The 27,863-nt window shown below is 36.8% G+C and overlaps 1 protein-coding gene across 1 annotated transcript in view; it reads right to left on the bottom strand.

The window, feature by feature from the left end:
* LOC123309331 (transcription factor SOX-13) overlaps positions 1–27,328 on the bottom strand; it is a 345,241-nt gene extending 317,913 nt beyond the window's left edge. The window contains exon 1 of the mRNA XM_044892394.1: positions 27,142–27,328. Within this exon, the coding sequence (XP_044748329.1) occupies positions 27,142–27,297 (156 nt within the window). The 5' untranslated portion in view covers positions 27,298–27,328. The remainder of the gene's footprint in view (positions 1–27,141) is intronic.
* Between the last annotated feature and the right edge of the window lie 535 nt (positions 27,329–27,863).

The raw sequence follows: 27,863 nt of genomic DNA, 5'->3' as shown, positions 1-27,863 counted from the left end.
ACGATTTGATACTTTTCTTTTATATCCTGGATGTTGTTGATTGCTGAGTTTTATTCTTTGTCCCATTTTTCATGGTCGCATACGAAGGACATTGATCACCAAGGGTAAGCATCTCTTCGTAAATCTGCTTATCTCTTAACCCTTTTGAATACAGGTACTTGATGATGGCTCGATACTCCAATTTTTCGATTTTCACAATTTGATGGTCGACATCTTCTTCTTTTAATTTTTCGCGTAATTCTGGTTTACTTTTTTTACCTCAAACTTCGCACTGACTTTGCGTTGGTAACGCAATATTTTCTTTAATGCATGGAACTGGTCTAGACTTACTAGATATCAATACATCCTCGTATTGCAGTAGACCCCCACCTCGTATGTCCTGATGCTACAAAATTAGACAATGCTGATTTTTGATTGGAAATATTGGAATCTCTTTCAAGGTAATCTGACCCATTGATTCAATTTTCTGTGTGTTCAAATTCCCACTTGTGTCGTGTGATGTATGTAACCGAAAATAATCAACTCAATTTTACACGCTTCTCAAGAATTGATGTCTACAACAAAGATCCGTTGGAAACGAAATAAATCCATTAGGAAAGAATGATTGTTATGTCTCCCCAAATAAACACGTAATAAAATTTTAAGGCTGACAAAAGACTATAATCGCAGAGAGTAACAAAACAAACATCAATCTAAAAATAAGCCTGAAACAGTGGAACATTTAATTGGTTCGTCGTTCTTGCGACTTGAAGGATTTTAATTGTTGTAGTTGACAAGGACAGAAGGAACTAAGAGAATAATGGTTCTGGGATGGGATTTATGGCAATGTATTCCAAGTTTCTTTCGATTTATGGGTTCGAAATGTACGAGACTGTCAAATCGCCTAGTCGATGAAACTTTTATTGAATTGAAAATTCAAGTTTCAGTTTTTATGATGAAACATTGATTGAATCATTCCAACGGCATGGTTGAAGAATATAATATTACAGACTTCAATGAACGCATCATACGAAATACTCTATTTGCCAATAAACAATGGATTTTCTTTTAATTTTAAATCTGACTACGTATTCCCTCTACTGTTGGTTATGGAAATGAGCTCTGAACAATCAATAATTGCCATTATTTGCTTTAACCCCACATGTTTGAATTGGAACTCCCTCCCCTTATTCCGATGAAGATGCTCGACATATATTTACTGGAATTAAAACAAACATTTATTCAGACATCGGAACTTCAAAGCAACTAATAATGAGAGGATCATGTTTGTATACATATATTGTCATAGCATGGAAAACTCTAGTTTGTGTGCACATAATGAATGTTACTCTGACGAACTAGTATCTAATGATGAGCCTAGGATTTTCATCTAAGGAAAGAGCAAGCATCCTAGTTTGCACGAATTTTGATGCTTTCAATATTCAAATATAGAAGGATATTTTATACGAAGAAAAGGAAATATGTATACATGTGATAAAACCTCCTGATTGAACTCCATTCGTCGGAATCAGCACACTTATTACGTGTTATGTGCAAACAGAAACCCTTGTGGATCACTACTTACGAAATACAGGTTTTCCTCATTTTTGTATCCGCTAACGATTGCTCCTAACTACCGAAGTGCTCTAATGAGAAGATGCAACTAAAAAAGGAAACGTTTAAACATGAAGAGATGAATCAGCAGTACTATCGTATCAAACAAAGTGACTACTCTTTCAGTGAGCGCGCACTCCATTCAAGAAAGTATTTTTCGGGCATAAATTGGCTAGTCATTCGAGATAAAAGCTCAGTCTTTCATTGAACATCTCTGGATTGGATTGTTTTCGAGAACAATGCCTTAATAGCTGTTCCCCGATCAGCGAGAAGCAGATGTTCGCTTCAGATTGGAATTCTGCGAAGTTGTTGCAAGAAAAGGCAAAAAAAGCCGTCTTTATAACGTTTTCCCTATCAGAATGAAATGTTATAGCCAATATTTTGACCTGAAATGTCTTTCAATTCGCTCCTGTTTTGTGAAGAACTTGAGGAAACTGATGTTCTGGTGTTGGAGCTACATAACTATCAAACATCCAAATCCAAAATAAAATTACACCTCTGTGTAGTAGAAGGATCAGAAAATTCGTTAAACTAAAGGAAGACTGGCAGAGGAGAGGAAAGCTTCTTGGCTTCAGCGGTGGACAAAATTGGTGTTGTCAGATTTGCATTATCCAAGAGCCACTCACAAAAATCCCTTCTTTGAGAATGATGTCTCAATTGCAAGGTGTACCCTTTGGCAATGGTAGATGGAATACTCTTCTTGCCTCAATATCCTCCATACTGTACTGTGGCTACATACTTGTGGGTCATCCTCGATATTTCTAAAATTTCTTCCTCGATATCTTCTATTGGGTGATATAAATGGTATACCAGAAGAAATTTCTAAAAACATGGATCTAACGAAACAGGCATAGAAAAGGTATTTTATATTTTAGGAAGCTCAAATTTTTAAGATAGCTCACTGAGATCATGAGGCTGAGCTTAATGAAGCAAAAGCTTTATAAGCGGCAAAGTTAAACGTCTAATAGGCTACCCACTGTGGGTCAGTTTATATAGAAAATAATAAGGCAGGTACTTTTGTTGTCTCTGAATATGATCAACACAGAATATTGGGCCATTCTGTCTTCTACTTCGCTCAGTTCATTTTCAGAGGGGTTCCATCAAGCGTGACCTCTACAACGCGATAGTATTAACAAATAACACCGCGTTTGTTTGGGGGCTCTCATTCAATACCTACAGTTACATCAACAAACTTGATATCGCTGCGAGAACAGAAGCCAAACACAGAACTTGCCGCATTCACGTCGTCGTCTGTTGATATCTGTGATCTTCTCAGTCATTGTTCAAATACAATTTTGTCGTTTGCTAATTAATACTGACATCAAAGAAGATGTATCAAGCTATCCGGCGAAATTAGTAAAGAGCTCGAAACTCATGAAGTATGGTTTAACGAAAGGGGTAGGCAGAACTTTCGGCAATGTTGAGCTTATACAGTGGCGTGCCTCGTAGGATGATGGCATCTTTCATAAAAACCTACCCGAATAAATTCATCATCTTCAAATGGAGCATTATTATGTATTGAATGAAAATGTTGAAATTTGTTATTGTCTGTTATCCTCGAAAATTAGATGGATGCCATCGCTGATAATGATGTGGGCCAAGAGGTATTAATTATATATATAGCTAGATCTTGAAGGGTACAGAATTCACAATGAATAGAACATTTACAGAGACCGCTCACAAGTAAGCAGGATTAGAACGTCCATCAGAAAAATAGGAATTACAAATAATGAATTATAAGAGTTACAAAATGAGAGTACTAAGGAGAGAAACCACTAATCGTTGATTTCGAGAAGTGCAAAATGCTTGAGAACTAATATGTATATAGCGAAAGAAGAGTCATGGCTTAACTTTGAACCATATTAGAAAAGTTCACATCGTGTTCTGAAGGAAGTTAACTAAATACAGGGTCCACCCTGGATAACATGAGGATTCATTCATCTGAAATTCGATAACAGTAAATAGTCATATGTAAGTGAGAAATTAACAACAGAGTTGATTTGAGAAATGAAGTGAACTGATTCGAATCAATGAGATGAAAATAGGTCACCATTCATTATCAATGAGAAAGGCATGACAAAGTTCAATTCTGGTGTAACATACCCATTTCCTCGTGAGAAACCAAGGAAGATCTGATAATCTATGTGAATTATAAAATATGATAAAATACATATCAATGAGGAGGCACATAAATGAGCTGACTCGAGTGAACAGTACCATTATGGATTTTAATTCTGTTTAAATATTCTTTTATAATTCACCCATAGGCACATTTCATACAAAATGAAAGCATAACCTTGACAATGGAGTTATCAATAATTTTGAGAAGACTGAGAGTAAATTACTTTTTGCGTAGACCTAGTTAGCACCAGAATTGAACGAGAAGACTTTAGTGAGAATAACATAAATGAGATGAACCGAAAGAGAAATATTACAATAATCGAGGTTAACACAAGTTAATTTCATCAACGTAAAGAAAGAGAATATGATTCGCTTCTCCGGAAACAGCTCTGGAGTGGGGTTTCTGGGTCGGTTAATTGTCTAAGTTGCAAGTTGCACTTGACATTTGGGAACTAGTAAGTAGCGTAGACAAGAGTAAGATCGAAGATGGCATCGTTGAATTTTCAAAAATCATTTTGTCTCCATTATACGGAGTTTTTGCAGGATACTAGATAAATCATAAATTTTGTTTGAGATGTTGATGCTCAAACCTACTGCAGTCTTAAGTGCTCAAGATGATCTATCATCAGAACTATGTTGTTCGCATAACGTTCTCCAACCTTCGACTGTCCATACAAATGCCTCTACTGTCCCAGTTCAGTCTCTCGTATGTCCAACATGGAGGCGATTCAAAATTTGCAGAGACAATGACATACGGGACGTGCCATCCATTCGCATTTAAAAACGCGGATAACACATGGCCCACCCTTCGCGTCTGAAGTACGCATTAATAACGACGTGGAATAATTCATAACTTTCGCGAGTATCACCTATTCCGGAAAAGAAAAGGACAACAATGTATGTCTCGCTGACAACTTGCTTTATAAGCCAGCATGCTATCGAAGTTTCTCATTCCTCACCGCTCGCGGAAACGGCATGTAAATGCCGTACATTTATTGCCGATATTGATAGACCTGAGGCGAATAAATTCTTATTAAATTATCTCGGCGTATAAATAAATTTCGTCCTAGTATGGTCGTCGGACACCTTTCTCCGCGCCCGGATAGGGTCTCATCAGTCCCGATATTCGTTCTTTCTGCGTTTGATCGGGCAGCAAACGGAGTGCGGGCTCAAATGCTGCTCTATTTCGCATTTACATCCAAAGGAATCGTTGGACGTGTTATCGCAGCGCGGCCAAAGAATGTCCATATAAGTATGCCGATTGTGCGCCGAAGAATGGGCGCTATGCAAAGCAAAGGGAGCCGACTGGTTTTTTTCTTGTATGGACGGATGGAGACAATGTTACACATAGCTACCGCTGTTTCGCAACAAGGAATGGAAATTGGAAACAATTGCGGCGCGGAGAGAGCTAATGAAATGATTGCGACTGACGAGTTATCGATATAGATGGGGCAAAAGCCTTCATGGTCATCTTTGATGGGTAGATCCTTGTGTAACATCGATTTCAATATTGTTGAGATTGAATAATAGTGATGCCAACGATTGTCTCGCCTTAGTTGGGTAGCCCAAGAGGGAAATTCGGGATTCACTCAAGTGTGTCAGCCATAAAGGTCACAAAAATCAGTTTTTTGATCTTCTCTCCTAGGCTTCAAATTGTTTTTGCATTCTTCATGAAAAATGTAGAGCATAATATTCTCTACAAATTTTGTCCGAAACAATTTTTTCTACGTTTGAGCGTTTTTGAGAATTATGGCGATGAATGTACATTAGACTGGGTTTCTACATTGACTGGCCTTTCGCATGTGTGGCCAAGCTCCTCGTCCTTATCAGCTTCTAGTTCGAAAACGGTTGAGGGTATGAAAAATTGTTTCAAACGAAAGTTGTACAAAATTTTATTATCTACAACTTTCATAATGAATACAGACACGATTAGAGGAACAGGAAGAAAGATATTCTAAAAAAATGGCTTGTTATCATCTTCATGAAATAAATTTCATAAATATTCCGTTCATTTGTCCGTTCACTCTGAAAACTGAGTAGATCGTGCAGTGAAGCAGCTGTGGTCTAAACAGTTAATAATACGATTTAACCAATAAGCACTGCCTATTCCATCCATGAAACAAATAGAACAAAATTTTCGAGAACTATAATTTATTGAAGTGCATTCGCCATTTTGTATAAACCTACAAACATGATCATACAAGAAGGAATGATTCCTCATACTAATTTACTCATCAATTCATTGAATAATTCAATGATCATTTAGAATGGATTTCAAAACAGTGTGATACCGAATAGTTGAAAACCATCGGATTGATTTGACACCTGCAAAGAGTGCAGAAAATGAAGAACTAAGTGGGTTTCATAAACATCGTAAGATTTTAATTTCAAGAGATAGAAATATCGAGATCCAACACCTTTGAGCTCATTATCTTAATTGCCAGGTTTTGCCAACAAATATGCTACCACTTTTGAATTGAAGGCGTTGTTCAGACAATTTGTCCAAGACATACTACTCTGGCGACAGCAATTTCCCAAAACAAAGTTAGTAGTTAGTATATGCGCTAGCAAAACTTTGAAGGTTTTTAGCAGATCTGTTTTTAGTCGAATAATTTTCACATTGCCATAAGAAACACATGCAACATAAAAAAATATTCATTCCAGCGATGTTGTTGAGATCTATAATCTACAATAGTAAGAACTCCATTTCCAAGGCTTCCTTCGCTATGACGATCAGGAAGAAAATTCGTACATCCTGAATAATTTCAGTTCAACAAATCAGTCGAATTTCATTTTGTCACACCGTACAAATTCAAATTCCCCGAGCAAGCAAACAAGAATTTTTATAACTGCAAATGGAAAGGCCTCTGGCGTTCCTGTTCTCCGATTGCTTCCTTCCCCCAAAAACAAAAAAAGAAATTCTATCATCTTGGATTTTTATTCCCGAGATCATTCTGAAGTAGGAGTTTACTTTCCATAATTAGGTAAACAGAAGTTGCGAACTTCAAAACGGTAGAAAATGAAACAGTTCTTTGCTCAAGTTCCTCATAATCATTTTTGGACGGAGGTATCGGAATTATTCGTTTGAAGATTTGTTCGAAACAAAATTTCATAACATTACATTTCACCTGACTAGGCAGTAAAAACATTGAGAGCTACGAAGAGACGAAGCCGTGCAATTTTCATCAACTGAGCTGAGCCTATCTTGACAACAAAATAATCTACTTAAAGTTGTTAACTTCATCACTGGTTGCATGTTTTTTACATTTTGGTAATATGAAGTGGTCCAAGAAAAGAAACACGTTTAGTCACAGAACATCATCGTTAGAAATGCCATAGAGTATTTGAGAACGAATTTATTTTAACGCATGTTTTATACGGGGTGAGTCTTTGACTTGTACAAATATTCAAATAGTTGATTCAGGTCAGAAGGAACAACTTTAAAAGAAAACCATAAAAAAATGTTATTTTTAGTTCTATCTCACAAACGGTGTTATCGAGGTAAATGAATTTTGGAATATAGATTTCCATTTATTTGAGGAATCTAACACAAGATATCACCCATGTCTTCCAATTTTCTCATTATAACCATTACGTAACAAAAAATACACAGATGTCACAGATTAAGCTTGCTATTCTGAAGGTAATTTTGTTTTTCCAGGAGTGGCATAGCTTATTATGAAAACTCAAAATGGCAATATCTTTTTATCAGAGCCGAATCGGAAAAAATGCTAAAGGAAACAAGCGTTTCTTTTGAACTCAAGAATATACTTTTAAGATATTGTACGACTCACCCTGTATAACGTTTGTAATCAACGTAATTCTGTAATCCGTTCGCCTTTGGGTTCTTGCTAATCAAGAGGTCGTGGGTTAAGAAATCAGTAACTGTCTGCAAATTTTTCATCAAAATCGATTCCGACGACGATAACTCGAAATCTAAAAATGATAGGCCGGTTCTGTTTTCAGATTTGTATTAGTCATGAAAAAAAAGCTAGAGAATGTGTCATCCGTTTTCTTCTAGCTGCTATAGTTCTCGAGATCCCCTCAGTAGACAACGAATTCTGCCCACGCTGTACAGTACAATCAGAAAGCATCTGATGAGAATAGGTTTATCATAAACTGAAGAATGCAGATTCTCTGACTGCAGACTGTCTCTCTCGCTCTTGCAATCCAACTGAAAGAATACTTCGGACAAGGAAATTGTTGAAGCATTGATGATTCGTCAAAGATTTTTCAGATACTGAAGTTCATTATAGCTCTGGAGTTGGAGGGATGCTGACAATTTACTGTCACTGTCATTTTCAGAATCGCCTTATTATAGTCCAAATAATTATCACAGGCCAACGCACATTTTGGTGCCTGCGATTTGTTAACTGTGGAATGTAAAAAAGTTCTCAGATTCTGTCTATCAGATCTAGTTTTTGAGATTTTTAAAAAAAATTGTGTATATAATTTACGTTATAACTGTTATAATATATAATAATACTATTGACGGTTGAAAAAAACAAAGACACATGGATTTAAGTATTTATTGCAAAAAATTAATTTACATAATTACATAAGTCACTAATCACATAAAAATTTTCTTTTATACGATTTTCTAGAATGGAGTTTACTAGGGCAGTCTCGCTGAAGGCTCCAACAGTAGTCCGCCATCATGTGGCTATCCCATCGTCCTTGATAACGATCTTTCATAGTTTTAATATCCTGATGGAATCTTTCCCCCTGTTCTTCACTACAATCACCTAAGTTTTCTGGAAAACGATCTAGGTGGCTGTGGAGGTAGTGAACTTTTATACTCATGTTACAGCCGAGAATATTGAAATTTGAAAGCATAGTTTCCACTAATTCTACGTAATTCAACTCAAAACTAATGCTATTGTTTCATATTCTTCCTTCATGGTAGTAGAATGACCAATAGGAATTGAGCCATATTTGTTACCGTTATGTGAAAGAAAACTACGTTTTGAACTGTCAATAAAAATAAAATATACCATTTAACTTGTAACGTGTATCTCAGCAATAAGAGCTGATAGAAAAAATCTGGTGGCATTTTTGGAATCAGCACATTAAAAACATCTAAAATCAGATGTTAGATTTCCGGCACCAAATTTTTTTTTTCATTTTGTTGGCCTGTGTTACCGAGTAAAATGTAACAAAACGTAATACAAAATCAGATAAACCGTACATCCCTTGACGAGCTTAACAAAAGTTTTTGCAATATTCGAATCTGCTGTTTGCACTCGTCGACCAATTCGATGTAACAGACTTCTAAATGGCCAGAGTCTGAATTATCCGCCATACCGTTATCGTTTAATACCCCATTAGTACACGTTAATAATTCCAACAATTATAAACTGCACAATCATTCCCTCGCCGGCGTCTAACACCACGTCTCCGTCCATATCTCTAGAGCCGCAGCGTCGCGGGAGATCTCCAAGATCCTCGTAGATAATCCCGTTGATGCTGCGAGCAGGTGCGATCCGTTTGTCGTCTACACATCGTCGTCGTCGGCTGCAGAGGTGAAGGACTTCCTGGTGCTCGACCTAGCGCCGCTCCCGATAGGTGAGCAGACGTCAACTAGTTTGTCGCTTCGGTCGATGCCCACTAATTGCAAGTTAATATCGGAACACTTACGACTTAATCAAGTTGGATGACACCGAAACAAGAAAAGATGAAGCGAGTGACACTCAGATTTCTAGCAGATGCAGAACCACCTCTGGGGATATGGCCAGCACCCTGCTCATCGAGTTTTTGTTGCCGATTTCAGATCGAGATTGTGATAAGCGGAGAAATGTTGTTTTTAATAAGCGTCAACCTCGGGTTTTTGCTTTCATACTTCTTGTCTGTTCGTCAGATTGAACGAAATATCTGGTGGATGTTTCAATAACATAGCAAGATTGGAATTTCGCGCCTTTTCGGTTGTCGTGATGTCACAGAAATATTGCATCTCGGGTCAATAATAACAAAGATTGAAGCTGGCAAATATAGGGTGGTCTGGAAAAACCACTTGGACGTTTCATTTCAAAAAGACGCAGCTCTGTACTTTTTTTATTCTACTTGCCACACGAATTTTTATTTTCCATTTCCTAGTCCTGGTTGGAAGGTTCTTTGGAAGAAATCTTCCATTGTATCAGTTTCGTTTTTGGGAAACTTCAAAACAACTTCATCTTTTCATATCCTAGGGTAGTATTATGCTCCTATTCTTATAGTTGAGGAGCCCAAGAGGGAAATTAGGGATTTACTCGAGCGGGTCAGATTAATATAAGGGGACATACCTTGGACCCGTATATAGGGGGATTTGTCTCGGACAGCCTGTCAAAATAGTTAAAAAAAACGATCATTGTACATACTTGAGAGTGTCAGGTTAAGATTTATGTTGTTAATTACATGTTGAAAAGTATATATTCTCCTAATCTGATAATTTAAGAGTGACGCAAATGTGTATGAGGGCGCAAAAAAAATGTTACGTGTACATTCTGGAGCGTAGTGAAAATTTCAGCAAGCTGAAACAATAAGCTTGTTCGTAGATTGGTTCACAACGGTTGTGAACTATACAGAGCAAGCGCAAATGGATTTTCGCTACCCTAAAATGGAATTGCGCTTGCTCTGTACAGTTCACAACCGTTGCAAACCACTCTACGAACAAACCTAATACGAATTGTCCATAAAGGTCACAAAAATCTTTTTTTTTTAATTATCTCCTCTCCTGGGCTTCAAATTGTTTTTGCATTCATTAAAGAAGTTGTAGAGCTTTACATTTTCTACAAATTTTGCATGAAGCAATTTTTTCTACGTTCGAACGTTTTTGAGATATATTGCGATGAATGTACATTGGACTGGGTTTCTACATTGACCTTGGCCTTTCGCATGTGTGGCTAAGCTCCTCACCCTTATCGCCATCTAACTCGAAAACGGTTAAGAATATGTGAAATTGCTTCAGCCGGAAGTTGTATTGATGTATCAACACGTCTGCAACATCTAGATAAACCATCTGTATGAAAATCTGATACGCCCGAGTATGTACAACTAACGATTTTTTTCGCATTTTCAGAGGACTGCTTTGACCTTGCGTCACTTCCCAATTGTCAGTCCCTTGAAAAGTAGCTTCTTTTGGGGCCAATTAACATATCCTCTAAAAATGTGACAAGCTCGAAAAAAAAATTTATTGTATCATTTTCAACTCTTCTGTACGGCCAGCCTACCACGCAAAGCGTCATATTAACATGAATTTATTATCAGATACACGTAAGGTAATAGGGCATATACAGTATCTCAATCTGACTTACTCGAGTATGTACACCTGACTATTTTTTTTTACATCTTTGAAAACCTGCAGACCTTTTCCCCACCGCTGAAAGTGCATACATCATAGAACCTTTTTTCTTTCTACCATCTAATCTTCAAAATCCTCTAGGTTTCCACGACGCTTGAGTAAATCCCGATATAGCATCGTTGGCTCCCCAACTATAGAGATCAGCTAATAGGCTTTCTAGGGTGTCCAACATCTTGCCCATTTGACTCAACAATAAAAAACTGATTCAAAACTCGAATATTCAAAATTTAGCAACGCTGCTTATAAATCAGAAAGTTTCAAACGTATCAATCAATTATAACCGAAGATATCACATTTTGTAATTTTAAATTTTTGAAAAAAAAATTGAATATTTGAAATGTGAATGAAGGAGAATAAGCTTTTAGTTGCAATAGAATCAGTCTGTTTGAAAGGCTAGAATTCTTGTTCCAGTATGAGGAAAATTCAATACAACTTGTATTATTTTATATCCTGAAATATCGAGCATGAACTATATTTTTTACTCCAGTGTTCGAAATTCGTTTTTATGTGATAATATTTTTTTCGTGACCGAAAAATATTCCATCTAGCAGGCGATCTAATGACAATTTCAAGACAATATTTAGGCTTTCCTGAGCTATTCTTATGCAATGTCCCTCTTATCTGATGCCTTACATTAATCAAATATCGCCTTTCACAGCCTACGTTATAATTATTATAACTGTTCCATGAATGTTCACTTGTTAAATGCCCAAGCTGATTCAACACTCGCATCAATGCTTGTGGTAAATTTGATAACATATAATGATATGTGATTTTCTTATAATAAACTATTAAAAAAATCTGTAAACGTGCACAAATTTATTTATCACAACTATGCTCACATTCCTCCTGGCTGAATTTGAAATTCAAATATGTTGTTGCAATAATTTTCCGTCTTTATAAAATAGCTAGTTTAATATTGTCTCACGTTTAGACGAACTGTTTATACTTTGAATATCGTTAATGAGATTTGTAAAACAGACTTGTTAACTTTTGTTGATAATATCTAACGTGCGTTCAGAAAAACTCGTCATCATTTAGGCTATGGATTTTGAAGGTTCTGTGACCGAACGTAATTTTAATATACCATGCTTCAGAATTCGGATATAAATTTTGAAAAAAATAAAATATACTTGTCCCAAGTCACCCACCGATTTGGGAGGCTTGGGACACAAGTTAAAATCTATTGATTTTTCAACTCTCGAATGAAATAGGAATTTGGGATTATATAGTTGAAAATTAAATGATAAACACCTATTACAGCGAAAGTAAATGATATATTGCAATTCAAATGTAAAAAAACTAAAGAAAACAAGGAAACTCTGATTTCTTTCATTCTTTGGTAGTTTTTTTTAGGGAAATAACATAAATAATAATATCCTGCGAAAAATCGGCATATTTCCTGCTGCCAATGCGCCGCTTGTATCTATTCGGAATTGTCCCAAGTCACCCTATGAAACAACAAAATAAATGAATGAGATCCGTGTTTCCGTTTGATTTGTAAACAACCTTGTTTCATGGCATATCTTATATCTCACTATTCCACAAATCCAGAAAATTACACATGCACAAAGTGAAACACATGTACAGGACACTAGAAAGTATAAGGGCCATACTCTGCTGAATTCGTTAATTTTTCCTGTCAATTCAAACGCTCTGATCACGGCAAACTCAACAGGAATTAATTGTTAAACTAACCAAAAAGACGCTACACAATCTTATAAGTTTGTCCCTTCACTTATAAATGGTAAGAAACAAAGAAATCTGCAAGGGGGGTAATTGTCCCAAGTTACAGGACTGTCCCAAGTCACTCGAATCTACCGGTATCTGAAAACTCTTCGAGGAGGATAAGTCATTAAGCCACCAACACTTTTCGTGTCCAAAGAATTCGTTTAGGTGGATTTCAGGGATTAGAGAGGCATTCTGTAGCCAGAGAATCTACATTCGTCAGTTTATGATGAACCCATTCTCATCAGATGCTTTCTGATTGTCCTGTACAGGGTGGGTAAAATGTGAAAAGGTTGTAGTTCTTTAGTTATATCAATAAATCACAGTAAGAATCTCAAATGTTTAATTCTCTATAAATATTGAATTATGCTGTGTGTGCTGTCGCTCCATCTCGTTGACTATAACAATTGGACTATTCATCGAAATTCAATTCAACTATAAATGACATGATCCGGCACGATTCAACTTTCCACACGCGTATATCCCAGAAAAATCATCGTAGGTCTAAATGTGATACATATTCTGAAAAAACAACTCTTCTAGTGACAAATCTAGAAATTTTATAGACCTCGGTACAACCGTTAGATCTTGAGGAATTTTTAACTGATCCCATCTTTTTGTGATTTTTCGAAGGTCAACCTAGACACGCGATCACACATCGTAGATCCAAAAAAAATCAGGAAATGAAAAATTGCAGAAGTGAAGGAAAAAAGGAGGATCGGTCTGTAGAAACAGAGTCACAACAGTATACGGTGTAACAGGTTTAGAAACCAATTACCTGACATGTCATTCCTGACGAAGAAGCTGGATTTCGAGCCACATCGCCAAAACAATAATTAAATATTTTCATATAAAATCAATTTATAAGGCCTGTAATTTACGTTCGTCCTTTCTTCTTCGTCTACGGGTCATTTAATTGGCCCCGGTATCATAAATTGCGCCGCGTAACTCTAATTATAGGTAGTATTATCCCCGTAACAATGCCCAATTAAGACAAAACAATCCGTCGGCGTAAGCTATCTGCGAATACGAACGCGAGCTATCTCCCGGAGCCGTTACCGAGGGCCGAGCTCCTATCCGAAAAAATTTTAATTGTTAATTTCTGTAGGTACGGAGCCAGCGCTTGATGATTTCGAGGAGATGGAGAGATAGCCAGGAAATCGGACACTCACGATCAAGAACACCCATCTGGACCGTGAAGTGTGAGGTAATTCAATCAGCCGTGGTTCGGTGAAAATTTTTTCATGACGGATCTATAACCTGCTTATGTTAGATACCTCAAAGATTTACGTCACATCGTTTTGACACGTTTGATAGAAGTTTCCTCCAATAATCATTTGGTGGAAGTGCAGTATTCTTCGGGTCATACGTCGTATTAGACGTTCGAATTTCTTAAATTTCTGGGGAAGTTCTCATAATTTTTTCCAAAAAGCTGTGATTTTTCATGAATCCTAAATTAACAACGATTGCCATCCATCCATTTCCTGAATTTCGTCACAGTAAAAAAATCTACAAAATGACTCAAAAACAAAACCATTGGTGCTATCAAACCTATAATTTCCTAGGGCTACTTGCGACTGTGTACCCTCCTGTGACTGAAGAGACCCAACCGTGACCTACAGATCCTTCCACACTCCGGGCATGGATAGTCGCCAACCAGATCTGGCCCGCTGTATCCTTCTCGAGTCTCCATTATAACTGTGGACCAAAGACCTCCACTGTGATCTGTCTGACGCTAGTTGTTCCCAGTTATGATTGGCATTAACTGATTTTAGGGATTGATGCAGTATATCCTTAAACAGCTTATACTGACCTCCTGGTTTCCGAGCTCCCTCTGTGAATTCGCCATACAGAGCTATTTTAGGGAGTCTTGTCTCTTGCAACCTCAGAATGTGGCCGCTCCATCTGAGTCGGGCCTTGTTACTTGAGTCCAAATTGTTATACAACTCGGGCGCTGCAAGACTTCTGCATTTGAAACTTTTTGGAACCATCTGATGTGCACTATTTGTCTTAGATGACGTTGTTGCGTTTGTTCAAGCTGTTTGATGTGTCGCAACGGTTGACTCTTTTCATTGTCACTTGCAAAAGAGCACAGGAGTTTCACAAACTTTGATTCAACTTTTCAAGAAATGTACCAGATTTTAACACCAACAATTTAGAACCATTTTGGAGTCTAGTCAAAACGCTGACATTCTTTTTTTGTGCTACATTTCCAAGTTCAACATGATTGAAGTTTGTTCAGAGTATAATATCAATGTTACTAACTAAAAATTGAAGGACGGCAATCTTGCCTTTTACGTAATTTTTTCTGAAAATTGCATAAGTTCTTACACTATCGCACCATAAGCAGTAACTTGAGTAGAAAGTGTAATAAGAAATAGCAATATGAATAAGATAAGTAATTTTTCTTTGGTTCATTCTACAATTATGCCTGTATTTCTGAGTACCTATATTAACAATCAATCAGAACCAGTTTGCATCCTTCCCACTCCTGGTCAATTCTTCGGAATCAATAATAATTGTTAATAAAATCCCCTCGATCCTTCTTCGATCATGAGCTCAATCAAGTATCTCTTATGAAGATATGAAGCATTATCTGTACTTCGCATCTGTACCGACAGAAAGTATCCATTTCACAGTTAATTTAATATCGAATCAATATTCAAATGAAATTCAAATTTCACGATCTTTGTAATCGATTCTTCAATCTATGGACACATCGATGTTCATAACTTATCTCACACGTCTCACGAAACTGCTCATTATTCTGCGAAGAATTGAAGAAGTGAGCTGAACTGAGGTGGATAGCTTCAGGCTGAGTCTTGAGATAACATGTAAACATGGAAGTATGCTATTGGTGTAAGATGTGGAAGATAGCTGTTGTGCAAGATTCGAGAAGATTTGTTTTTGGCTACCAGATGTATTATCTTAACTCATGAATTATTCAATGGACGTTATTCTGTGAAAATCATATACGAGTTTTTATCAATTAATCAATCGAAAATTACTCATTATTCCAGCCAGCAAATATTAATTTTGACGAAACAAAGTACACCGTTAAATTTGGGGACGTGCCTCATCTCCCAAATGAACTGGAGAGTAACAAGCTCCCGTTATATAGTATGCTGACCACTTCACAGAAGTTAAGTCGGCAATCGGGATCATCCTCATTCAGTTCCCGAACCAATCGTTCTTATAAGAATGAAATTTATGTTCAAGGATTCTCATGATTGTTTCACGTGTAACACCAGACACACAGAACACACAGAACTTACTAAAGGTTGGATTCATTGCTACATGACCTAAGACAGCAACGTCCCTCGCTTCGTCTTTTTCATGCACCTTATTCTTGTTTCCGACTGAACCAGTAGCGTCAAATTTGGCAATTTTTCTGTCTTTCGTTAAACAAATCTGTTGTCCGTATACTTTATTGGGTAAAAAATTGTTTTGTTTTTGGACAAAAATCAAAAACATAACTACTGAATACCTTTGAAATGTGTTGATTACGCATAATATTCTCGAGATAAATTCCACATTGCCTCTTCCACTATTTTCGCTGTTATTATCATTATTTCATTATCGATAGATGTTTTGAAGCGAAATTGTAGGGTCAGCTAGCACTGGATACGATCTTCAAAATTATGAGAAAAATTGCTGCAAGGGTAGAAGCATCGCGTTCGATCTGTGCTCGATTTGAAAACGATGTAGACTTCTTAAACCGAATAGTTACTATGCATGAGACTTGGGTACATTTCTACGATCCAGAAACCAGGCAACAATATATGGAATGGCGACACTCTGGTTCTCCAAGACCTAAGAAGTTACTTGTCCAAAAATCTGCTGGAAAATTTCTTGCTTCAGTTTTTTGGGATTGCCATGGAGTAATCATGATTGGTTTTTTGGATAAGGGTAGAACAATAACCGGAGATTACTATGCAACATTACTGACCACTCTACGGAAGAAAATAAAATAGAAAAGACGCGGAAAGGTATCCAAAGGTGTTTTGTTTTTGCAGGACAACGCCCCTGCACACAAATCTCATGTTACCCTGCAAAAAATTCGTGATTTAGGGTTTGAATTACTGGAATACCCCCCTTATTAACCAAATTTGGCTCAATCCGACTGTTACCTCTTTCCTCGACTAAAAAAAAGTTTGAAAGGTCGTAAATTTTCTTCCAACGAGGAGGTTATGAAAGCTGTGTAGGTCTGGTTTGCAGAGCAAGAAGAAACATTTTTTTTTGAAAGATCTAGAGACTTTGCTGGTTCTCTGTAATAAATATATCTAATTAAGAGGAGAATATGTTGAGTAATAAAATATTTTGACATTGAAATTTCGTTTGGTTTCATAGTAGGCTTAGAATTTTTTGAAAATATCAAATATATAAACTGACAATTTTTGAGAGGTGAACAGGAAGCTTGAAAATTGATTATTTGGCACCCTCGAGTTGATAAAAGTTCCTCAGATTTTGTCTTGTTATTTCTATGCCACCGAGCGGATTTATCGGACCATAAACCCCGACAGCGATGACACCTTTAAGGCAGCCCAGCACCTGCTACGGAATCGTTCAAAAATGATCACTTTTTAATTTAATATTATACAATGCCTAGCCCCGAGTGATCCAGCGAAAAATAACAGCCCGAAACCAACGTAATGCTCGTATAAACACACGCATTAGCCTTTTAAATGTATGTCCAGTTTCATCATCGCTGGGACGGACCAGGCTACCAACAGGGGACGGGTACAACGGAGGAGTTCATTGTTCTCCGGGCTGCCGCTTTTGATTTATGAAATGAATTGGGAAGATCGGAAAGCCATTCACATCTGATTATTCTTTATTTTCCATTCTCTTATTTTTATCCTCTCCGTTAATGGTGTTTCTTGATCAGTGATGTAATCCGCTGGGAGTTAATGGCTCGTTCATGGGAACATCGGAATGCCATGATGGTAAAAGGTACGGGACTCCTCATTATTTCGTGAAACATGAAAGTTTGGAGGAAATCAGGGGCCGGGTGGACAAGAAAGAGATGCGAGAAACGGTACCCTGATTTGTGGAACTTTCCAAAATTAGTATGCAGGTACTTTTTTCCAACAATGCCCCATACAAACTCTCAAGATGACGAAATTGGAAGAAAAAATCTATAAAAATATCCTCATATGACCCCATATCTTGTGTGATGTGCATTATATGATGCGACGTCGTTTTGACATTAACGATAGTGCCAACCTCACTCCATCCTAGTTACAAAAACTTAAGAAAATCATTGCATGGCCAACCGACTGCTTTTATAAAAGTGAATGGAGTATACATAACAGTAAAATCGGTCTGAAGAAAATTGTTTGGAGTTCACATTAAATTAATGTCCGCACAGCCTTTTACAGGGTGGGCAAAATTCGTTGTCTACTGAAAGGTTCTCGAGAACTATAATAGCGAGAAGAAAACGGATGACACATTTCCGAGCTCATTTTCGGAGAAACAAAAAATGGTGAAAACCACAGACTCCTAGGATACTTTGTTTTTGAGGTTGACAATTTCGTAAAGTTCTCATAACTTTTTTGTCTTTGAAATTACGAATCTGAAACTTTAACATTCTACTGACACTTTTTTTACGTAGAATCCACCGATGAGCTCAAAATATTTTTTTCATTTCGAATTATTAGGTGAACTTTCATTTTTTTAAATGCAAACTATTATTGAATTTGTTATTTTTGAATTGGAAAAAAATCTTTCATCAGATTCTACGTATGAAAGTGCCTAGGAAGGTTTCAATTTCAGATCTCTAACTTCAAAGACAAAAAAGTTATGAGAACTTTTCGGAATCGTCAAAATCTAATTTTTTGTTTATAACTCGAAATCTAAAAATGATATGCCGATTCTGTTTTCAGATTTGGATTAGTCATGAAAAAAGAGCTCGAGAATGTGTCATCCGTTTTCTTCTAGCTGCTATAGTTCTCGAGATCCCCTCAGTAGACAACGAATTTTGCCCACCCTGTACTTCCAGCAGTTGTTAAAGATAGTCTCAATTTCACAATTCTGACCTCTCGGTCCGAGTTTATTTCCAGAGTTGGCGCTTTTCCTTCTATACATTTTATATGTTTGTATGTCATATTTCATACCCCAACTAAACATCCATTGTTTAACTCCATTCACTTTTATTTTAGAAGTCGGTTGGCCATGAAATAATTTTCTCAAATTTTTGTAACTTAGAACGGAGTAAGGTTGGCACTCATGAAATGTCGTGCTATTTAGAATATAGGTCCGCTTAATAATTCATCTGAATCTAAACAACTTATATTTTAGCTGACTGTTTCCACAATCAGAAAGATTGTGAATGATGACAAAGAATTTCATTCTATTGGGAGACCCAAAAAAGTGCTGGCATTGTGAATGTTATTTTAGGGTGAACGAATGCGAAAATTTACTACAGGATCTTCGATGAATATCATCGAAGAATGAATTCCAGAAAATTAATTTTTCTATTTGTCATTTGACTTGTCCTATACATTGAAAATGTCTCGAGGGATCAAGTTAAATAGCCATAAATACAAACCAGTTATCCTGTTAATCGTTAATTCATGTGATATTTTTGTTTAAAGGGGTTTCCGCTTGCGTTGAAACTTGCTTCTTTTGACTTCCATTGATGCAAGATGATTTTGGTTGAAGAATTTTACATTCTCGTAATTATCCGTTATTTCCTTCGAGAGATACCCAATCCCAACCACTGTATTATATGCATTTTATCTTTTGGTTGATTTTTTTGAAATCTAGAACTTGTGTATCATACTTATTCAACCTTCAGCCAGAGAAAATAACAAACATTAACTCTCCTCAAGCTACTGCATATTATTTGTCAATAATTGAATTTTCTTCCATAGCAAAAATAAATATGTTTAAAAACTGATCTCTTGTATCAGGGTATAACATGTGTCAGGAAGAAGTGTGGTGAAAAAGGGTCATTTTCTCGAGTTTTCTGGAAGCCCAATTGATGAAAGTGCTACATCAGGTTGTTTGATATGCGAGGATTGCCGTGAGCTAATTACTGTCCATATTCTAATTGAATCATAATCATAAATTCGATATTTGAGAGTTAATTTCTTCAATTCTGAGCTCTGGCTTATCAGAGAACACCGTTCATATGCTGAAAGACTTATCGATAACATTATCATTCTTATCGGTGATTCCGAGATATAGGCCCGACGATTGAATCATTGGGAATTCCGTTTGTCTGTCCATTTGTTTATCAACCTTTTTTACCGCGGCCTACCTGTGTTTGTTTTGAATAGTCTCTTACATGGGCCCGTAAGAGTGAAGTGTGTAATACCTTGTCCTATTGTTCCCACAATCGTGTGACAGTCGTTCCTTTTCCCGGTTGGAATAAATATTGTATATTGTATGATTTCCTGAAAATTTTTTTTTCTAAAAAAGTTTTCACTCAGGCCTGTTAGTCGATAATCTGGTATCGTAGAGGAACTGTTTTTCTTCTCACACTGACTATGAATGACGCAACAGTTGAAAAAATTCTCACACAAATGCAAAAGAATAAAGACGAACTGAAGAACACAATACTCGCTAGTGAAACGAGATTATTGGTGGAAATTGAGAACTTGAAGAGCAAAATAACTGCTGTTGAGTTGGAAAACGAACATCTTAAAAATAGGGTCGAATTATTAGAGAGAAATTCTAGAGAGGCTAACATAGTATTGTTTGGATTAGACAAGGAACCTAAGGATATCACTAGTGAATTCGTTATTGAGAGACTTAACGGATTGTTAGACACAAATATTAGGAAATCCCACCTGAATAACATCCTATGTCTGGGAAGATCAAAAAATTGTCCAGTGAAAGTTGAATTTGTGTCTTATCTCAAGAAGAGGGAAATATTCCGTAACGTGAAGAATCTGAGGGGAACTGGCATATATATCGAGAATGATCTTACTGAGGCCCAGCGTGAGGAGCAGAAAATATTGAGGAGATATCTACGTCTTTGGAGGGGAGAGGGAAAAGGTTGTTTTATCAGGGGAAATAGGCTTGTTGTCGATGGCACTTATTTTTCTGTGACGCAGTTGTTACAGTTGGAGAAAGGTCAAACGTGTAGAAAGTCGAATAGCGCACCATCCACCCCTATTCGAGTGCAGAACTTTAGCCCGGAGCGGAAGGCTGAACTTGCAGAGAGAACACCGGGTGAATCAGAGACTTTTTTGGCTGATGTGAAAAGAACCCGAAAGCCAATTGCACCTGTGGCGTCTTCACCCTCTGAAGCAATCCCCTCTGTTCCGGATATCAACTGCATTCCAAATCGGGAATTTCCACCCCCAGGAGGGGCAGGGGAGGGGGCAGTGAAGAAAGCCCAGAAGCCAGTTAGACACATCAAGACACGCTTAAACTCAAATCGGGAACCCTGATCTGTTGCTTGGATCCATAGTTTTGTTTTTTTGGTTTTATTTGGATATTCTGTTTATTTTTGCCCGTATTCCTTTCTATTGGGTGTTCATTTTTTTCTTACTTATTTCAGTTTGTTTTCCCGTGTATTGATGGTACTAGTTTTTTGTTATTTGTTCCTGTTTAAGTTGTACTCACATTGTTTAAGACAGCAACATGGATCCGTTCATTCGAGAGTATGAAGGTGAAACAAAGGATACACAAGTTATCTCTAAGTTGGAAGATTTTGACACGTCCGTTCAGACACCATTGAAAATTTTGCACCTTAATATACGGAGCATTATGAAAAATTTCGACAAACTAATTTTGTTTCTCAGTGGATTTTCGGTTGAGTTTGAGATGATAGTTCTTACTGAAACTTTTATAGTGCATGATTTGGAATGTTTGAGGATTGATGGTTATCGAACCTTGTACAATGGGGGGGAACTAAACAGAAACGATGGTGTGATGGTGTACATTAAGGAAGGTGTCAGTTGCTCATATGAGACAAGGAATGTTGGAATTATGAAGATACTTGAAGTTAGCGCCGCAGTGGGAAATAGTAATGTTAAACTGTCCGCTATTTATAGATCGCCCAACTCCTGTCCGAAACAGTTCAATGTTGATTTTAATGATTATCTTCGGAAACTCTCAGGAGGTGACATCCAGATAATCACTGGGGATATTAATATAGATCTACTGTCTGATTCAGATATTTCCGAGGAATATAAGAACATCTTTAATAGTTGCGGATTTGAATCATACATTAACAAATATACTCGACCAGAAAGTAAGACATGCCTCGACCATTTTCTGGTTAAAGCATCCCCAACTGTGAATGTCTCATCTTTCATATTCAAAACTGATATTACAGATCATTACCCCACAGCGATCACAGTTGGGTTGGACCGGGATACTTGTGAGAAACCAAAGATGAATGAGAGTGGGATCAAGAAATTTGTTGACTATGCTGCACTTAGAGAAGACCTGAATAATGAGAATTGGAGCGGTTTATACACTTTGGATGATATAGATGAAATGACCGAGTATTTAATTGAGAAGATCAAAGCGTATGTTGAGAGAAATACAACAGTAATAAGAGTGAAAAAAAAGAAAAGACCGCGAAAAAGGTGGATGACACCTGCACTCTTAGTGTCAGTTAACAAAAAGGAACTCATGTACAAGCATATGATGGAAGCACCAAATGATTTGAATCTCAAAAGGCAGTATATTTATTATAAGAATAAGTTGAATAAACTGATAAAACTCTCCAAACGAATGTTTGCACGGAAGCAGATAGCAGACAATGTAAATCAGTCTAAGGCCTTATGGAAATGCGTAGATGAAATATGTAACCGTTCCAAAGCGGAAATAAAGATAGAAAAAATTAATTCTGACACTGGTGATCTCGTTGAAGCTGAGAGAGATATTGCAAACATTTTCAACCAATATTATTCTGAATTGGGAGAAAAATATGCGGCGAAGATACTCGAACCCAATGACTACATAGAGAAGACAAACACTGTGGATAAGTCAATGTATCTTTATCCAACAAGCACTGGAGAGGTTGAACAGATAATAAATGAACTGAAATCGAATAAATCCCCTGGGTATGATGATATACGTGCAGAAACTCTGAAGAACATCTGCAATGAAATCAAAGCTCCTCTTACTCATTTAATTAATAAATGCATTGATAGAGGTTACTTTCCCAGGTGTCTGAAGGTTGGAGTCATCAAGCCTCTGTTCAAATCGGGAGATAGGTTGGAGATGGTCAACTATAGACCAATTTCACTGGTCTCCAATATTTCGAAAATTGTGGAGAAGATTATTAAGCAGAGAATAGTGAGTTTCTGCAGTAAACACAGCATACTATCGGAGCGTCAGTATGGGTTTCAGGAGGGAAAATCTACAGATGATGCGATTCATTGTTTGACAAGGCATATTTATGAGACCTTAGATAAAAGTAGACCATCTCTTTGTGTGTTTGTTGACCTCTCAAAAGCTTTCGATACGGTGTGCCACAAGAAATTGTTGGAAAAACTCTATAGCTTCGGGATGAGAGGAAATATTTATAAACTTCTAGAGAGTTATTTGTCGGATAGAGAGCAAAGAGTGTGTGTTGGTGAAGAACTAAGCGATCCCATGCATGTCACTTACGGAGTACCACAGGGAACAGTGTTAGGCCCAGTTCTGTTCATCCTATACATAAATAGCTTGTTGACTTCAACAACTAAAGGCAAAATTATCAGTTTTGCAGATGACATGGCAATATTTTATGAAGGAGATACATGGCAACAGTTGAAGTACAAAGCGGAAAAAGATCTCAAAAGTATAGGAAAATGGCTCAGATACAACAAACTAACAATGAATTTTGAGAAGACAAAATACCTGCCATTTTCATCTTATTCGAGTGGACTACCAGATATGGGACCGCTAACTTTGGACGGAAGTTCATGTATTTTCGAGGCGGAGTCTGTGAGATATCTTGGGATCGTGATTGATCGACATATGAAGTGGGACCTACAAGTGAAGAACATTGTGAAGAAGTTGAGAAGTATGCTATTCAGATTCAAACGCCTCAGAGACTATCTTGATATTAAACATCTGAAGATACTATATTATGCACTCATTCAATCGCAGTTGTCGTATGGGATAGTTGGCTGGGGTGGTATTTGTGACACCCATCTGGAAAATCTTAATATTATCCACAGGTGGTTACTGAGAATAATATTTCGGAAACCTTTAAGATACCCAAATGATAAGCTGTATGAGGAGTCTGGTTTTCTTGATGTGAGGCAACTTTTTTGTTTGTCCATGCTCATAAGAATAAAAACGGGCAAAGTCACCTCTTCACTGATTGCACATTGTTACAGTACTCGAAACAAGGAAAAGTTATTGAGTGTACCCCGCTGTAATAAGACCGTAGGCCAGCGCCAATGTGATTATCTGTCGCCGAGATTGTTTGGTTTGTTACCTTTTGAAATGAGAAAACTGAATGATATCAAATTGTTTAAGAAAAAGATCAAGTGTTGGATCTCAAGTTCGGGAAGAGAAATTTTTCATAACCTAGTGAATCAGAATCATATCTAATGTTGTTGGAGTGGAGTGAAGAAGACATAGGAGAGATTGGGTGTAGTGTAGATAATTATACCTACTATTACTATTGAAAAAAAAGAAAAGGGAGCGGTGAAGGATGTTAAATTTTTTTTCTGTATGTTGCAGTATGCTTTAATTCTCGAGAATTGAACATTCACACCACGTACAAGCAATAGCTTAGCTAAAGCTTCTGTGGTATTTTGTTTGTTCCAGTATTCAAACATATTTGTAGTGTTATTTTTGTAGCAAGATTTTTGGAATAAATATTATTATTATTATTATTATTATTATTATTTTCCATGCCAATAACTATATATGCCTTCAATCAGTTTGTATAAACGTCAATTATGTTCGTCACAAATTTCAGACTTTATATTTTCCGGAGTGATTCGACATTGTGATAAAATACGTAATTACTGAGACTTTTACGTTGAATGGACAGCATAGCGCTGATTCAAAACCCAAAAATGTTTTGTCAAGCGTCATAACCCCACAGTTTCATACTATACAGAGTGGAATGTGTCAAATTTCCATGGCCAACCCAGTGCAAAAATAAAAATGAATGGAGTATAGAATTCACGATGAAATATAAGGTCTTTTCGTTTGCATAGAAAGTGTAGCACTACACACCTAGTTGAAATGAAATGTAATATTGGTATTCTGCAGTGTGAAATGTAAAATTTCATGTTAATGTTCCGGACGTAACAGTAATCTACTTCAAAATGGATACGATTAAATTAAAAATTTGCGATAAATTCATCACTTTACAAGAGGATGGAAAAGTGACAACTCTTCTGAGAAACGTAACCATAGATTTAATCAAAATTTTTGGTCTATGAGCAAAACAACCTAACTTCAGTGATTTTCTTCTTTCGTTTGCACAACTACACTGAAAATCAGCTGATTCAAAGTGCACTGTAGATTACACTACAACAAGAAACAGACGAAAGGGCCTATAATCAACATAAAAAAACAAGATGGTCCAGAATTAGGTAGATTGGTTTCTTGAGTTCCTTAAATAAAGGTGCCTGCTCCTTAGTTGATTTTGTTCTAGAACTGAATAATAAGCTAGCTCACCCTTAAAAATATACTCCAAAACGGATTTATAACAAAGCTCAAATTGCAGGAGTGATTATGAGACATCAGGATAATTATTACAAGCAAAATAATCTTTGAATAGGGTAAACCTGTATTGAGGAGCAGCAAATCTTGACAAAATCGGATTCTAATCCATAACATGAGAAACCATTGGCGTCGTAGGATGTCAACGAGAGAAAATTTCACATCATGAACACCATCATACGTATGAAACAATATGGGATTCGAGGCAGGATAATATTTAATCTAGCGAGAACAGACGGAATGACAGAATATTTACATATGACTCGGCTGAATCTAAGCTCGACGGAGAATCTAATTATTTTCTGACAGGGCTCCACCTCAGTGTCTCTTTACGGCACATAACATTGTGCCTAAGTCACGGAGTTCCGAAACTAAATCATACGGTATTGTTGCCGTATGATTCGAGGGAAACACGTTTCTGCGTTTGACAATTCCTTATGTCCCACATGCTGCTAACTAATTATGTGACAAGTATCACAATTAATAGGTCTTGTAGTCGATCCTATCGTCGAGGGTTTGTGTAATGAGTGTCGTGTGAGCAAAAGCAATTTACGTCCGCAGAAAATTGATATTGAAGTTATGGAGCATATATGAATGGTTGGCTGTTTGTCTTTCGAGGTATGCATCCGCAGGTTATCAGCGAATGGTTGGGATTCTAACGTCTGCGAAATGAGTTTTGGGACGTAGATTACGATAAAAACATTGCGAATTTCATACATTGATTCATTATTACACCAGTCAAACAACATCATTCAGTGTAGCTACGATGAAGCCACCATGTTGAAGATGTTCATCTCTCTCTGTTCACTTATCTGTTACACTGATCGGCAGTTATTTAAGTCATATTTTGAATCCTGTCCTTAGATCTAATGTTGCCCACAGGAGTAGTGAGAGAGCACCTCTTTCAATTTGATGCAGAAGGGTCAAGGTTTTTAGAATGCAATGGCGCTTGTCAGTGGGGCTAAACATTAAGGTAGTCAAGACCGCAGTTATCCCATTCTACCAAAAAAGGACGAGAAGATTAGAATAGGAAACACCTTTACTTCTAGTTACTACAAATAGCAAGAAGAAGATGGTGTCAAAAAAGAAAAAAATCCCAATTCACTATAAAATTCTCCCAAATCATAAGGTTTCAATTTCGAAAGCATTTCATAATTTTCATAATTTGGCAATCTATTGAACAGCTTCAGGCAAGAATAAACGTGTGTCACTCTTCTCAAAACTGCTTCCACTCCAAATAATTTTTGAAAAGATAATGATTTTGGAGAACACATTCAGGCACTCCAGAAAATAAATTGCATACATTGCGAAAATCCTATTTTTTTGGATAAACCTCTACAAACGGGTAATGGCCTCTGTAGTCGATGCCTTTACACACAAAAAAAACCTCTGCAAGACTCGCTAAACTTGAGTCCCAAGATGATTCTTAGAACGTTTTTCTGACTACCTTAGATTCGGGCAACTTAGGACGACTGTTGAATTCAACTTGTCATATTTTCAAAACGGTGATCTATTTTTTTCTGAAAAAGAGGTTCGAATATGCTTAATGACTCAAACTATTGATTAGGATAGATACCATGCTTCAGAATTCGGATATATATTTTGAAAAAAATAAAATTTACTTGTCCCAAGTTAGAGGACTATCCCAAGTCACCCGAATCTACCGGTAACAAAGATGCTGTTATTTTAATCTTTCTATTTGATCAATAAAACATATTTCTTACCTCATCTTTGATCCGAAGTTGGCGAAATAGATTGTTTTCAATAGTTCCACCCTTATATACTTGGACATCACTCTGATGGTATAGCATATCGAATTTAAGCAGCTGTATAACTTCTATATTATGTTCTCTTCGAGTAAGATGTCCATCTATTGTCATTCTCAGGAATGTTGTTGTTTTTCGAAAAGCAAAATTTGCTCCAGCAATCTTCAACTCTCTTGTCTTGAGTGTTGGGTTCTAAAACACAAAATACTGGTTTTTCCGGTGTTGAGTCGTAGTTTGGCGACTGTAGCCAAAATAGAAAACAACCAAGGAGGAAACATTCGTAGATGTTAAGTAGAAAGAAGAAGGTATAATATAGAATTTGATTTTGGCCCAAAATGGTAATCAAATTCTACATTTTTTTTCTGGAGTATAGTTAGAAATATTTTTTAAGGCCCATTTATTAGGAACATATTCTACAACAATAATTTCCATATCTCGATAGTATAACAAATATTAAATTTCAGTATCCTCCATAAAATTCAACTCTGCTTAACGAGGCCCTGATGTACAGGTAAGTATGCGTTAAATTCAACGTGTAATTGTAACCAACTGAGGATGAATCCTTGGATGTGTGCCTGAAGAATGAACCTCTGGAATGGTGAAGCAACCGATATGATGAATGACCGATCAATCAGTGACTTTTTCAATTCTATCATCGACTCGGTAATAAATTATCGATT

This window comes from Coccinella septempunctata, chromosome 3 (genome assembly GCF_907165205.1).
Source record: "Coccinella septempunctata chromosome 3, icCocSept1.1, whole genome shotgun sequence".
NCBI lineage: Eukaryota > Metazoa > Arthropoda > Insecta > Coleoptera > Coccinellidae > Coccinella > Coccinella septempunctata.
The sequence above is the reverse complement of the archived record's forward strand: the minus strand, read 5'-3'. Positions and strand labels throughout refer to the sequence as shown.